The sequence below is a fragment of the Olea europaea genome, unplaced genomic scaffold (assembly GCF_002742605.1).
Source record: "Olea europaea var. sylvestris unplaced genomic scaffold, O_europaea_v1 scaffold65, whole genome shotgun sequence".
Classification (NCBI taxonomy): Eukaryota; Viridiplantae; Streptophyta; class Magnoliopsida; order Lamiales; family Oleaceae; genus Olea; species Olea europaea.
The window spans coordinates 141580-156214 of record NW_019264872.1 but is presented as its reverse complement, the minus strand read 5'-3'; the positions used below and the strand labels follow the sequence as shown (position 1 = coordinate 156214).

At 34.2% G+C, this 14635-nt stretch overlaps 1 protein-coding gene across 1 annotated transcript in view; it reads left to right on the top strand.

The window, feature by feature from the left end:
- Positions 1 to 5385: 5385 nt before the first annotated feature.
- Positions 5386 to 14635, top strand: part of LOC111390140 (DNA excision repair protein ERCC-8-like) — a 10919-nt gene continuing 1669 nt past the window's right edge. The window contains exons 1-7 of the mRNA XM_023015139.1: positions 5386 to 5749; positions 6364 to 6624; positions 7459 to 7618; positions 9799 to 9977; positions 10493 to 10739; positions 13671 to 13825; positions 13911 to 14000. Of these exons, the coding sequence (XP_022870907.1) occupies positions 5600 to 5749; positions 6364 to 6624; positions 7459 to 7618; positions 9799 to 9977; positions 10493 to 10739; positions 13671 to 13825; positions 13911 to 14000 (1242 nt within the window). The 5' untranslated portion in view covers positions 5386 to 5599. The remainder of the gene's footprint in view (positions 5750 to 6363; positions 6625 to 7458; positions 7619 to 9798; positions 9978 to 10492; positions 10740 to 13670; positions 13826 to 13910; positions 14001 to 14635) is intronic.

The following is a 14635-nucleotide window of genomic DNA, read 5'->3' as shown; positions in this document are numbered from 1 at the left end:
CGACCCGATTGTAAGGATAGGGATAGGAATAGGGATCAGATTCGTGAGCGAGAACGAGATAATTTTGAAATTCTTACTCAATGAAATGCCCTTAAACAAGGAAATTAGAATTCTTACTCAATGGAATGCCCTTAAACAAGGAAATCAATTAGTGACTGAGTATATCGCGTAATTTGAAGAATTTCGAATCAAATGTCATTTAATTGAGGATGAGAGCACGACTTTGAGTAGGTTTAGCCAAGGTCTGAGAGATGATCTTAAACGCGAGCTTTTCCTTCGAGGTGTCACTACTCTTGATCGCGCTTACTCTTTAGCTCGAGATTATGAGTTGATTATTAGTACTCCATATGAAAAGCGTGGTCATCGTCGCTCACCCATCTCATTAGCGTCGCCTCATCATAAGTCTATCATAAAATCGTCTCCGTCTAATGTTCCTCCAATTTGGAAAAATAATTGTAAAGATCGTGATAGTCCACAATCTCCTTTTCCATGTAGAAAGCATATTGACAATCATCCTTCGGTGTCATTGGCTCCAATTCCTCCCGTTAAGTCCCTTCTAGGACCACCCCCATCTGATGTTCCTCCAATTTTGGAAAATAAGGATAAAATTTTTTATAATCATCATTTGGCTTCATTGGCTCCACCTCCTCCCATTAAGTCCCTTCTAGGACCTCCCCCTTCTAATGGTTCTCCAATCTTGGAAAATCAGGGTAAAATTTCTGAAACTCCAAGGTCTTCTTCTCACTTGTTGTGCGTCAACTGTAAAGACTTTGGCCACATTTCTTCCAAATGTACTAATCGAACCTTAGTCATGGAAGAACGAAAGACTGTAATAGATATGCCATTAGAAGATCTAGTCTATGAACCTAAACTTGAAGATTTTGATGACTTGGATGATAGTGAGGATACTTCTTTAGGTGGACTCCAGACTCTTCCCGAGACTTTAGATACTATATCCCTTGTTTCTGACAACTCTCGGTCACATGTTATATGTCATACCTTTGCACAACTCAAAGAGCTTGATGATTTCACTGGCCACCCTTGGAGAATCCAGTCACCAGTGGTTAGCATTAAATCAACATTCCCTACTACTGACCAACTTCAAACTGATGGTCAAAATGAAGTCGTTAACCAAAGTCCTGGCAATTTATTCAAGTCTCTAGTGCAGAAAAATCTTAGAAATTAGGACTTGATTTCCCCAACTGTTCAAATTGCGTATAACAATTCTGTAAATCAGTCTCTAGATTTGAATCCATTTGAAGCTGTTCATAGTTATAAGTCTAGGCGGCCGTTAGACCTTATTTCCATGTCCCCACATGCTAGTGTGTCGATATCAGTTGAAGCATTTGTGCATCGTCTTCATGACTTGCATATTAAGATCAATAAACAACTTCACGCAAGTAATGCATTATATAAACTTCAAACTGATTTGCATAAACAATATTTTCAATTTCATATTGGGGATTATGTTATATTGCAAGCCGGTAGTGCTGGTCCTTTTAAAGTTTTAAAGCATGTTGGTCCATACGCACATGTCATTAATTTTTCATCACATTGTGGCCACCTCTCTACTTTACATATTGAAGACTTAGTTACTTACAAATGCCTTTTTAATTTCTTTGATGATCATTTTCTACTTCCTTATGTGGATCCCCAACCTAAATAAATTACCATTCTCACTCCAATGACACATGTCACAGCACACAAAGATGTAATTGATGCTATTTTAGATAAACAGGTTGTGTTGACCAATGAGGAAGATTTTGGAGATGAGTGGCATGAATTTTTACTATTGGGAGTTCAGTATCGGTATGTGATTACAAAGAAAGATCGTCCTCCTTGGTTGGATTATATCCTTGAGGATAAGCTACAACTATCCTTGTTATCATTTGTGGAGTTTCGATATTTGGTCATCGAGAAAGATCGTCCCCCGTGGCATGACTTGGAGCCTTTCGCATCAGATTCAGTGCAACATTCTGCTTTATCTACTCGACGGGGTCGAGTTTTTCTCCCACCCTGGGAGAGTTGATGCGGACATCCATTTATTATTTATTTTCTGTTTGGACTATTAGTTATATTTTATTTGGACTATTGTTTATATTTTCGTTATTGGGCTTGTTTAGTGGGTTTGGCCCAAGCCCTTCTCTTTAGGGTTTGTGTTCTGCTATTTATTTCTGTTTTGTTTCTCATTTGAGAAAGTTGATGATGATTTAGAATTGAAATATTTTTTGGTGGCTTGCAGCCGTTTTCTCCCTCCCCTCTCTTCCTCTGGTTTCTTCTCCTCTTCTCCCTTCTCTCTGTTTCTCCTCCCCATTCCTTCTTCTTTCTTTCTTATTCATCCTACATCAAAATCATTTGCTTTGTAGATTAATGTTATTACATTAGATATTGTGCATTGTTTAAACGAAGTAATGGTTGTAGTAAATATTTAAGTATATGTTTAGATGTGCAAGTGCTTTTGCATGTTCTTACTTGCAAAAGTGACACTTGTGAATTCCTCCAAATCTGCATTGGATTATTTATTTATTTATTGGAAATTCTAGGCATATACTAAAATGTTTGGTGTGCAGGAATAATTTTCCATTTAGCTTTCATCCAATATAAATTTTCCTGTATGGCAATATATATAGGTAAATAGATTATGAAAATAGTAATCTAAGAAATTATTGGGTGTTCATATAATGTTTACTATTGAATATACTAAAAATATATTTATGCTATATATATTTAATGAAATGGTTTAGAAATTACCCCTAGATGGGCTCTTAGTAAGTTAGCAAATTTGTGTGAATTTGTTTTTAGCTAGAGGTAAAAGTTTTGGTGGGTTTGTATACACGCCGTAGGAAAGAAATAATATAGTTAGGTATAGAACTTAACTTTTCTAGTAAATTTTTTTAATGAAGATTTAATAAGCGGAAAAATTTCTTAGTCCTTTTCAAAACCATGCTCTATAGTTCGCAACAACCAATATTCCAACATTAATGAAGAAAGTGTAATGCCTGCAAAACAAATGAATCATATCTGACACATTTTTGTATATTTTTTGTAATATCATCGTAAATGGAATGCTATGTTTATATTGAATTTACCATTGAATGAAGAAACCTTGAGATTTGTAGCCCGCTTGACAGGTTTGTTGCAAGGTTTTCATGATACTATTGCATTCAAGGTGCACAAAGTTGTCCCATGATGTTAGCATCAGAGTCTAGAATTATTAATCTATCAATATAACATTTGAAGATAGGCTTGTGTGCCAATGTAGGTTTAAATAATTCTTTTATGCCAAAAATCTAAAGTTACACCTATAACACATGCAATAAGGACAGAAAAATGTTGTTTGTTACATATTTTGTATGCTGTAAAGTTGAACAAAAACAAAAGAACTATTAAACATTGTATATAATTCTTGGTTGTAAGGTTAGTATATTTTGAAATGTACTTACGTTGACGTTTTTGTCCATGTGCTTTTCCAGTTCGTCAAATGGAGTGATATCATATGTTGAGAAGAAGGAAGTTGAGGTTATCTTCATTCGGTTTTTCTATCTTTGTTTTGCCTATAATGCTACAAATTTTTTCTTCAGGCTAGCTTTTAAATTCCCTTATGTTATTTCTAACTATTGCATTCGACACTACGTATGTCTTCCCGAGTTTAAGTTGATCATCAAGAGTTGTAATGTTTGCATTATAGAGTATGGTTGAGACTTTGTTAATCTTTTCAATGTTAGAAGGAGATAAAGATATTAGTTAAAGAAATAGTTATCATGAAGATGAAATTTTTTTTATGTATTCATTTCTAAATCCATTAGAACAAGATTTTGGTATCGGCCAGTAGAACAACAAGTAGCTCTAGGAGCTTGTTTTCCTACAATAATTACTTTCGCAGACCAATTACTTTCTAAAGTAGAAATTCGTGAGATAAGCCAGCCATCTTTGATATCTATTAGTTACATGAACAACAAGCTAGATCACGGATAGTTGTTGCTATTAATGTAACATTTTAATTGCATAAAGGAAATGTAAGAAGGTTGTTAATGTAAAAGATGGAGCAAGAATTTTTCTGAAGTGTTGGTAGATGTAAATGGTAATTATAATATATTTTTCTATTTGCACGTTTGAAGTTGAAGTATTGAGTTTGAGTAGTTATAGAATATTTAGGGCAGAGAAACTGTATTATACATATTTTCACTTCTTACTATATACTTAGGTGTTGTAAGGACAATGATCAAAGTAATAATGCATGTATATATCTAATGTAAAATATCTAATGTGGGAAAAAAAAGTTATGATTGCAGATCTGTATATCTATTTGCTAAAAAATATTTGTTTTAAGGGTTATGTTATATGTACATTATGATGTCTGTAAGAGTGTCCATAATGTATAAGTGGCATAACATCATTGGATGATAAAATATCTATACGTAATAATGAAATACGTATGAAGACGAAACAAAGATTAAAGTTTTGAAAGAAAATGAGAAGCTCGTGAAATGTTAAACATGTCATTAATTTTTTGGTATGAATGTTGTCAATAGTTTAGTTGTCATTCGTCAATACTTTTACCCGAAGTTTATAACCGAGTATACATATAAAGTAGTTAAAATTATCACGCATCAATTTTTTTTTACAGCTTTCAAACTCTTATATGGTCTAGTTTCACATCATTTAAGTTTAAAAAAAATATTGTTACTAAGACTATAGGAGGAAAATTAAAATTTTAAATTTTGTTTAATGTTCCTTTGTGCGCTATATATTGAATGAGAGATTTAGGGGCTGTTTGAGCTTCATTATTTGTAGATTATAATAAGATGAATAATATTTTTTTGAAAAATGAGTGGTTGAAAGTTTTTGATTTACGTGTAATATTATTTTATTGAAAATTGTGTGGTTAAAAGTAGAAAAGAGAAAAATTTAGTTTAATGTAATGAGAAATAATGGGGCTCTAACGAGGGCTTAGTTTTTATGCGACTTCAATTAACATGAATAACGTGAAGTGTAAGCCTTAAAAGAACTTTACATTCATTTCTTTATAATTACTTAGAGTCCTTATGTTGTAACCTCTCTAAGTGGAAATATGTTGGTTATTAGTAGAATATTTTCAAATTATCTCCAAAACAATAGGATATCTTGAATCAAAAGATCATGCAACATATCTTAGTTCAAACAATTGCTTGGAATTTCATATGTCAACCTATCTGTTTCATATGAATAATGTTATTTGTATACAGTGGAGTTACATATAAATGAGGCGTCACAAAGATAGTGAAGAAATTTTTTTATTTTAGGTTGAATAAATTTTGATCTAATCAGATCATGTGTATGTAAACGATCATGTATGTATCTTGAGAAGTCCATGAATTACATGGGCCATTGACCTAAGTACCTCCGGGCAGTCCAAATCAGTATCGACCCGAATTCTTATAAGGCGAGCTACACGAAGATGAACAAGTTGCTCGTCCAATCAATAACTTAATCCAAGATTCTTATCTCGCAGACGAAACAAGGAGATTTGTTCTCAATCTATCTAAACATATAAGTATCATTGTGGCCTTGGAATTCGATTGATTGTTTGGGGGTGGACAAGATCGAAGATGCGAGGACGATGTGGAAGGAGACTAGAGAACGAGAACTTGGGAAGCTTCATCCGAATTTGTTCGCCAATCGATTTCGGAAATCACGACTTTCATCCATTCAACTCTCTAATCACAAAGAAATCATCTCCTCACACCGCGGCTCTGTCAACTCTCTTCAGGTCTTTTTAACTACTGCCTTCATTAGTTTCAGTTACTAGCTTCATGTTACTGAATTCTTTTAGTTTCTATCGATATTACTTGTATTTAGCTGCTTTTGGAGTCTTCCAAGGATTTTGTTACTTGGGTAAATTAGTTCTTTTTTTCTTGGTGTTAAATTTCTTTCGGGTTAAAAACTCTAATAAAGTGATTATGACTGTGTTTTACAGTTATATATATTTGAAACTTGAAACTGATGATAATTATATTTCTTTGAGATCTGGGATAAGAATGGTTAGCTTTAAGAAGTAAAGTTTGCATGTTGAGGCCGAGACTTGTTGTACAATTTCTTGCAGTAGCTCATTCTTGATTTCTATGGATATTACAGGTTGCTGATTCTCTCCTACAGTGATTTCTGTTGACTTTTTAAAAATAGGATTGAAATTTATTTGAAGAGATTATAACGTTCAAATTAGAAAATTGAAAAAAAGAAAAAAGAAAAAAAGATCACTTCTACTGCAGACAACTTTGAGTATGCACGCTTGATGAATCTTTTGTCAAATTTATGGTCTAAATTAAATGGAACTTGCATTTTTATGAAAGAATTGTTGAGGGCTTGTTGCAATGACAAAATCAGGTTGATTTGACAGAAGGACGATATTTGATTGCTGGTGCATCGGATGCAACTGTTGCTGTTTATGATGTACAACGTGCAACTGATTATGTGGAAGGTTGTCAGATTGAAAAGCACAACTCTATATTTGTCATTAACAAGCAACATGAACATGGTCATAAATATGCCATATCCTCGGCGACGTGGTATCCAGTTGACACTGGGTTGTTTATCACTGGTTCATATGATCATCACATCAATGTTTGGGATACGAATACCACACAGGTCAATTGTTCTTTCCTCCTTGTGTGTGTGGATTGCATGAGTGAAGTTGAAGAGATTGATATCTCACATCTGGATATCAAAAATTTTAGGAATGTTAGGAATTTAAAAGTTCCATACCTATGTTAAAAATACAGAAAATTTACTAAGGAAAGTATAGTACTTTCTCATTTGAATGGTATGAGAATCTACCAAGTATTTAAAAATACAATTTAATAGTTAGGAAATTTCACAATACTTTTTAGTTACTAAAAATAAGGAAAATGCAAATTTAATCATATCAAGGAAAATGCAAATTTAATCATATCAAGTAATTAAAATAATATTTGATAATGTCCTTTTAAAATAAAGAAGAGATCCACTCAAGTAGTTCTACTTTAATTTCTGACCAAGGAATATTTGCATGTAGTGGATATTGTAATGCAAGTAATCAATGAGGCACTGAATCAATAGGGAGTGAACATCGGATGGGAGTTGCCAAATGAGATATAATGAAGAAGAAAGAAAGGGGAAAGGGAAAAGTGAAGCCATAGCCATTGATTCTTGACTTGACTTGGGAACCACAAAACTAATAAACAGCTTCACTTGAACTCTTCTGTAGAAATGGCCAGGCAACACGTTTCAGAAAATCACTTTAAGTGGGAATTTTTCTATTCCAGGAAACAGATTCCATAACTAATTCCTACAGAATTCAATGATAAAAGGGCCATGGAGGAGTGGAGAATTAAAAATTCTATTCCTGAACCTACTTATCCACAATGCACACATGTATCATCTCTGACAATAATGGTCTTAAGTGATGCTCACATTTTAAATTTCTCAACATAAACTATGCAGGTTGTAATGACTTTTAAAATGCCAGGAAAGGTTTATAGGACAGCTATGTCTTCAATAGCAAAATCTCACATGCTAATTGCTTCTGGAACTGAAGATGTCCAAGTTCGACTCTGCGACATTTCTTCTGGTGCATTTTCTCACACTCTATCTGGTCATCGTGGTAAGCGGATGTTGATTCTTTAAGTGCTTGACATATTCATAGTTACGGTTTTGATGTTTATGATTTTATGACTTTTTGCTTTTTGATCTATTAAGTTGTCTTTGATAGTCAACTTATATGTGATTACTGGTGTTAGAATGAGGAAATGGAAAGAACATAATGGAAGGGGAATGAGTATAGAGGAAATATATGATTCTAGAACTTACGGCAACTAAGAATATCCTCTAAGTGACTGATTGGGATTGACTTTATGACTCAAAAAATGAAACTGCTGTCCGTTAAGTTTTTTGACTGTAAAAAGAGAAGGCTACCTCCCATATAGTATCACAGTAGTGTTATTGTCAATATTTTAAACCTTTCTGTTTCTTGATCAATCTGTAATATCATGTTGATTATCTTAAATATTACATGGATAGAGAGAGATGCTATCTGTGGAGTGCCTCATTCAACACGATGTGGCTTAGATAGATGCCTATTTGAGATAATTATGACAAGTGTAATTGAAATCAGTATCTCTTTGGCCTATCTCTTTATAATTAAACGTATCTTTGTAGTATTAAGTTGATAAATTCTCATGTCTTGGCAGTAGATTAGATATTTTCGTTTGACATAAATAATTGGATGTATGTTAGCACAAATTTGCATAAAGATGACATGGTATAGCAGGCACGGTATTTCTCATCATTCTTCATGTCAGGGATCCTGAAAGATGGCAATGTCTTCTTTTAAGAACTTACATAATTCAATAACATCTACCATACATTTGATTTCTACTATCTAAACCTGAGTATTTCCTCAATTGCGATCAACAAATTTTTATTGTTTGACCTTTTAGGTATAGAGATCAAACAAACAGTTTTGAACAAAATGGTCAATATTTTTATTTTAAGAGTAAAAATTATGAAACTCAATGAAATTCATGACAAATATTGCTATAGGGGGCTACTACACAACCAAGGGGGTTGTTCAAGGGGATTATTCCTATTGCTATATTGATTGCTCAAAGAGTCAAAATAAACTGCGCAACGCATTAATTCAAATGCAATATGCTCGGTATTTTGAATGTAAATTTAGATGATACTTTTGATGGAGGGACTATCAATTTTGGTGTAATCTAAATTCTTTGTTGACTTGGTTTAACTGCCAAGTTGCAAAAGGTTGGAAAGCAAATTAGTAGTACAATGTGCATGTGTGTGGAATAGTGTTTTATGCATACAATTTGAGACAATGTATTTGATGGAGGGACCATCAATTTGATGTAATCTGAATTCCTAGACTGACTGGGTTAAATTGCCGAGTTTCCATAATTTGCAGCGGAATTTTCATGTGTGAAAGTGTTTTAAGCAAATAAAGGAACCTTGCTTTGATATTATCTCTACTTTATGGTACAACTCACTGATAGAAAGGTTGTGTATGATCTACACTTTGCTTCCTAAAGGTTGAATCTGTCAAATTTACAGGATTTATAATGATATACAAGGCAAACTGTTGTTGGATATAAGGTGCTCAACAGTTGCTGATTAAAAAGGTGGACAGAAAAAGGGATATAGTTGAGTATTTACTTATAGATAATGCCTAGTGTTGAAGTTGATGCGCATATCCCCTCAGATCGTCCAACTATCAAGTATCAATACTGGTACTGTTTGTGTTTTCTACGTTCTTGGGTTGGTTGAACTCAATCTCTTGGTGAGCATCAAAATCTGGTCGAGTTTGTCTTATTTTAATGAATGAACATGACCCACCTGCAAACTAGGCAAGTTGGATCATAGCTAGAGTGGATCAATTTATTCATAGTACTAATCTGGCTTAGTTAGGAATGCAATTTATCAACATGTGATCATGGCAATCGAATTTACAATTTAAACATGTAAATGATTATCTTACGAGTGGGAACCTGGTTGGGACACGAATTTCTGTGCATACTTGTACATGTTTCTGAACCTTGGATTTTCTTTCGTTGTACTTGTCTTATTTTAGCACTGTATTTAGGCTTTTCGTTTCCTTGTATATTGCAATAATTGTACTGCTCACAATGGAATCTGAAATTGCTAGTTTTGTTTCTTTTCCTCTCATTTTGCTGCTTCTCCCTGTATTGATGTATACATAGATACATCTATTTGGTATTTAGAATTTATATACATGTATAGTACATTCATTAATTATTGTTTTTCGTATGACAGACAGTGTAATGTCACTGGAGTGGTCTACTTCTAGTGAGTGGGTTTTGGTAACTGGAGGATGTGATGGTGCTATACGTTTTTGGGACATCAGGCGAGCTGGATGTTTTCGTGTATTAGATCAATCCCACTCTCAGCTTGGAAGACGTCCGCCTCTCCTACAGTGTTCAGCAACAAATAAGGTTTCCCTCTTTCTTACATCTTTCGCCAAAGCAATTCACATAGGAGATATAAAATACTCGGTAGCCTTGTGCAGTATTTATGCTATTGGTTTTATTTAGGAGGTGATGTCAATGTTGAGTTTGCTTGGTAGTACTACATTAGCTTGTCGCCTGTACAATCATCTGCTAGTTTATTATTATTGTTGTGCACAAAAAATTTTAAAAACTGAAATGCTGCACTGAGCCACCTTAATAAAGCTAGAAAAGTGAGAAGAAAAATGAGAAAGGATAACTAAAATGCAACGCTGCAGAGTAACATGAAACAAAATAGAATGTCCCTATTTTGTTTTTTTTCTTTTTTGTTTCCTTCTCTTTCCCCTTCAAATAACTTTAAACATGCAAGGCATAAGGTTCCTTCTCAAAAACTTAATACATAACATACAGAGATTTGGTTTGATGCTTTGAATCCATAAGACGTTGTCACTTTGCAATGGTTATTTTTCAGCCTGGTGGTGCTTTCTTTTATTCTTGTGCAGGTTTCAACATCAAAATCATCGTCATCTGCCCAAATTTCATTTGTTAAAGTCCAAGCACCACAAAAGAAAGCAACCGTCAGTAATGCTTTTAAGCCTTTGGGTGTTGGTAGGATTTCCAGTCAAGCAAAGGATGTGAAGCAAAGATTACATCCTGGAATGTTATCAACTCATGATCGTGCCACTGCTCATTATGGAGTCGTTACTGGATTAAAGGTGACTGAGGATGGCATGTACCTTCTAAGTGCAGGTTGGATATGCTAATTTGTAGAATCCACTTTTTTATATGTTCGCTTTCTAGCTATTTCTTACCCATCATTCATGGACTACATATGAATATAGATTCTTTTCCTTAATGCATTAAGGGTTTATGTGTTGTTATTTTAGTCGACATAATCGGCTGAAATGATTACATGGTTGGATTATCCTTTGGGATGCATAGAACAGAAAAAAAAGACAATTCTTTTCTGTGATTGAAGGTATCATTTTTAGCATCTTTTCGCCTACATGCATCTTATAATATTGTTTGCAGTTCTTTTTCTTCCCCCAAATTCTTGCCAAAAATTCTACGTCACGTCAAATATTTTTAGCTCTTGATACAGGCATCTACATTTCACATGTATGTTCTTTAGCTTCTTAGAGTTCTCACATTACGAGAAGTTAGGTGTTTGATACATTGTCTTCTGCTGTCGTTGCTCACCTTTTTTCTCACTATTGATATATGTAGCTAGTTCAGCTTGAGCGGTTAACCAGCATTTGACTATTGCTCATATGTCGCTTGTTGAGTTGTAGGCTCATCTCCATCCTTAACTTGCTACGTGACCCCTCTCCCTACACATTGGACATTATATTTTCCAAAGTTTCATATCCATTCTCGTGGAGCTTGCTTATAGATTTCTACTAGATTAGGTTCGAAACCTTCATAAAGTAAGAACTGCACTGTGCGAGAGTTAGAAGCAATAATGTTAGAGGCAAATCTAAGCTCCGATACCATTCTTTTTGTTAGAGGCAATAGAAACATGTATTGTTTTATATTGTTGCTTCATATAGTTGTTAACATATTTATAATCAGTTGAAAGATTTGAATATTGAATGATTGAATAAATCCAACAACTAGTTGAGAAATTGAAGGAAATCTTGAACTCAGTACTATTACGTTGTATTGTATGAAGACTTTTCCTTCTGTACAACCATTTACATTTATCACGTGAAGACTTTTTGACACAGGAATGTTAATAATGAAATCAATAAACCACATGAATGGACACAAAGAACTTCCTAATCTTATGTTGATTTGAAAAAATACTAAAAATTAGGCAACAAAACTTGTTTATTTACCCTGAATACCGATAGTAGGACAAAAAAGTTGAGACAAATTCTTTTATCAATAATCAATGAATCTGTCCACCATCAGTTGTATTAAAAAACTCCATGTGTGGCCCTAACGATCTAATTCCACAAATTCAATCCTAGAAGAGATTAATAAGCATCTCGGTGTGATCATTTCAAATTTTAACAATATTAAAACCCTGATTTCCCGGTAATTTTAATACAACACATGTTCAAACTCAAGAACAATGAAATTTGTCCTAAATTATGGGGCTTAAGGGCTCCAACCCAGGAGCCTGTTTCTGCTTGGAAATTGGTGTCATGAGGCAAAATATGACTCCATTGTCCGAGAATGGGGCTTCAGATCAAGACTTTGCTAGAATTTCTTTTGGCCTTTAGATGGCCCCTAAACGCCGTGCAAGCTAACTTCTTCTGGTCGCATCACTTTTCCTTACGTACTACTATTTATATTTTTTTTGTGAAGACTTTTCCTTTCCTAGTAGCACAAGTTTTTGAAAATGGTGTTAAACTGGAGTTTTCTGTGATTTGAAGGGGTGCTTGAGTTCTTCGCTCATCTTAATGGATCTAAGGGTTCGAGTATTTAGTGAAGGGGAAAAACAAAGAAACTGTATAATTTACTAATTTGAGTATGCAGAATCCACTTTCAACACTAAACAGTTCTGCATCAGCGACATCCAAGGCCACTTCTGTGTCAATTTTACCTTGACAGAATAAATATAGATAAGTGTACATAAGAAAGTCTCCACACAATAATTGTATATAGCTGTTTATAAGGAAAATTCTTTTTATAATAAATATAAATAGTTGTACATTCAAGATCTTCTTTGATCCAATTTGTCAACTGATTTTTTCAATCTTTAAATATTCAAATATGTAAACAGATTTGATGTAGGATGCAATCAAATAAAATAATAGAATTATACGAAACGGGGAGAGGAGGGAAAAAGGAGAAGGGGGGAAGATAGGAGGGAGATAAAAATGGAAGAAGAATTAGACAAAAGGAAGTGAATAATAGAGAGATTGTGGGAGAAGTACCAATTTTTATTCATATCAGCGTTGTATGGATTGTAATGCATGAGCCCCCTGTACATAGGGTTACCAAGAATCTGTAAGTAGGAAACATATAATTAAATCCTAGAGAATCTAGTGGATAAACATAATAAAATCCAAGGAATCTAGTAAATAAATCATATAACGTTTCCTAAAAATAAGGATCTAAACATGGAAAGTATTCATATAATAATCTTCTAGGATTCCATCAAGATTGTTCAAATCTGTTAACAGTTTTGGGAAAGGTAGGATTGAGATTTTACTGCTAAGGTGGTCCAAGTATTTTGTGTTGGGTATGAAAAGCTGAGAAATCAGTGTAGTATCTTTATAGAAGAATTTCAGTCATAGAAGAATTAAAAAATACAAAATGTTTACTTTACATTATTGATTAGACAGATTCGTAGAAACTAATTACAAGATATATAGTGTATAGTGTACCATCTTTAATGATGCTTTTATTATTACATGGATTTTACAAAGTTTTTCGGCTTTTCTCTATTCCCTTTAGCACATCAGCGTGCTCTAGTTATGAGAATGATTAAGTGGATCAGGAATGTTTGCCATTTTGGAGAAACCAAAAATATTCTGTGGCATCTTCTACTGGCCCCGGAAGTGAAGGCAACACATTAGAGTAGCCCTTTCCTCGAATACAGGGTAACTGGAAGTTTTGGAGCCATTGTTGAAATAAATTATTTGATCATAGAATTTATAGTGCTGGTTTCTACATCTGTCTTAAATTACTAATCAATTTTAACTTAATCCTTTCTTCTTTGGGCTTCAGGTTCTGATTCAAGGTTGAGGTTATGGGATATAGAATCTGGGTGCAACACACTTGTAAATTTTGAAACTACACGCTTGCAAAGCAATAAGGCAATACAGATGGCAGTATCTCAGAATCCTGCTCTTGTTTTTGTTCCATGCATGTCGACTGCAAAAGTAATAATTTTCTATCCTGCTTTTTAATTCATATTGTTTTCTAGAGATAAAAATCTGCCGTAAATCTAACCATTTTTAATCTTAGGCCTTTGATATGTGGTCTGGCCAGACGATGCAGACTTTCCGTGGGCACTACGAAAATGTTAATTGCTGTTCGTACAATACACAGGATCAGGTGCAAAGCTTTCTCCCTCCTCCTCTCCCTCTTATCTTTCCCAGAGTGAACACTACAATCAAATTGTTTCGCCATTAAAGCAGCCCCTTACAATCCCAGACAGTAGGACTGTTACAGCAAATCTTATCAGGGTTGCTGTCTTATCAATCCACCTTTGTCATGGGTAATTAAGCCTGACAAGATATTTGGACGGGTTCTCCCTATTATGGAAAAGTTCATATCTGAGATAGCCAGAATATGAAGCATGATTAAATTAGTTAACCCATAACAACTCTTCATGCACCTTGTGGCACTGCCATTTAGTTTGTGATCACAGGGCAAATGAATACTTGCTCAATGTATGGCCGAAGTGCCTGAATAAGGGAAATTATCTAGCGTCCGGAGAGTCTCTGTTCTGACCCGTATCTTACTTTTCCAGCTTGAAAACTACTTAAGCATCATCAGCACTTTGTCAAAGTCTCTTCGTTTCTCTTTGCTTCTTTGAGTATGAATCTCGTTTGACCACTCTTTTGTTTTTAAGATTGTTCTTTTTCATCCTCTACATTGCCTCCCACACGTCTAAGCACACACTAAACTTTATTAAAGATGATCGTCACTAGAACTAGAATTGTAGGAGAATGAGGGATTTGGGGGGG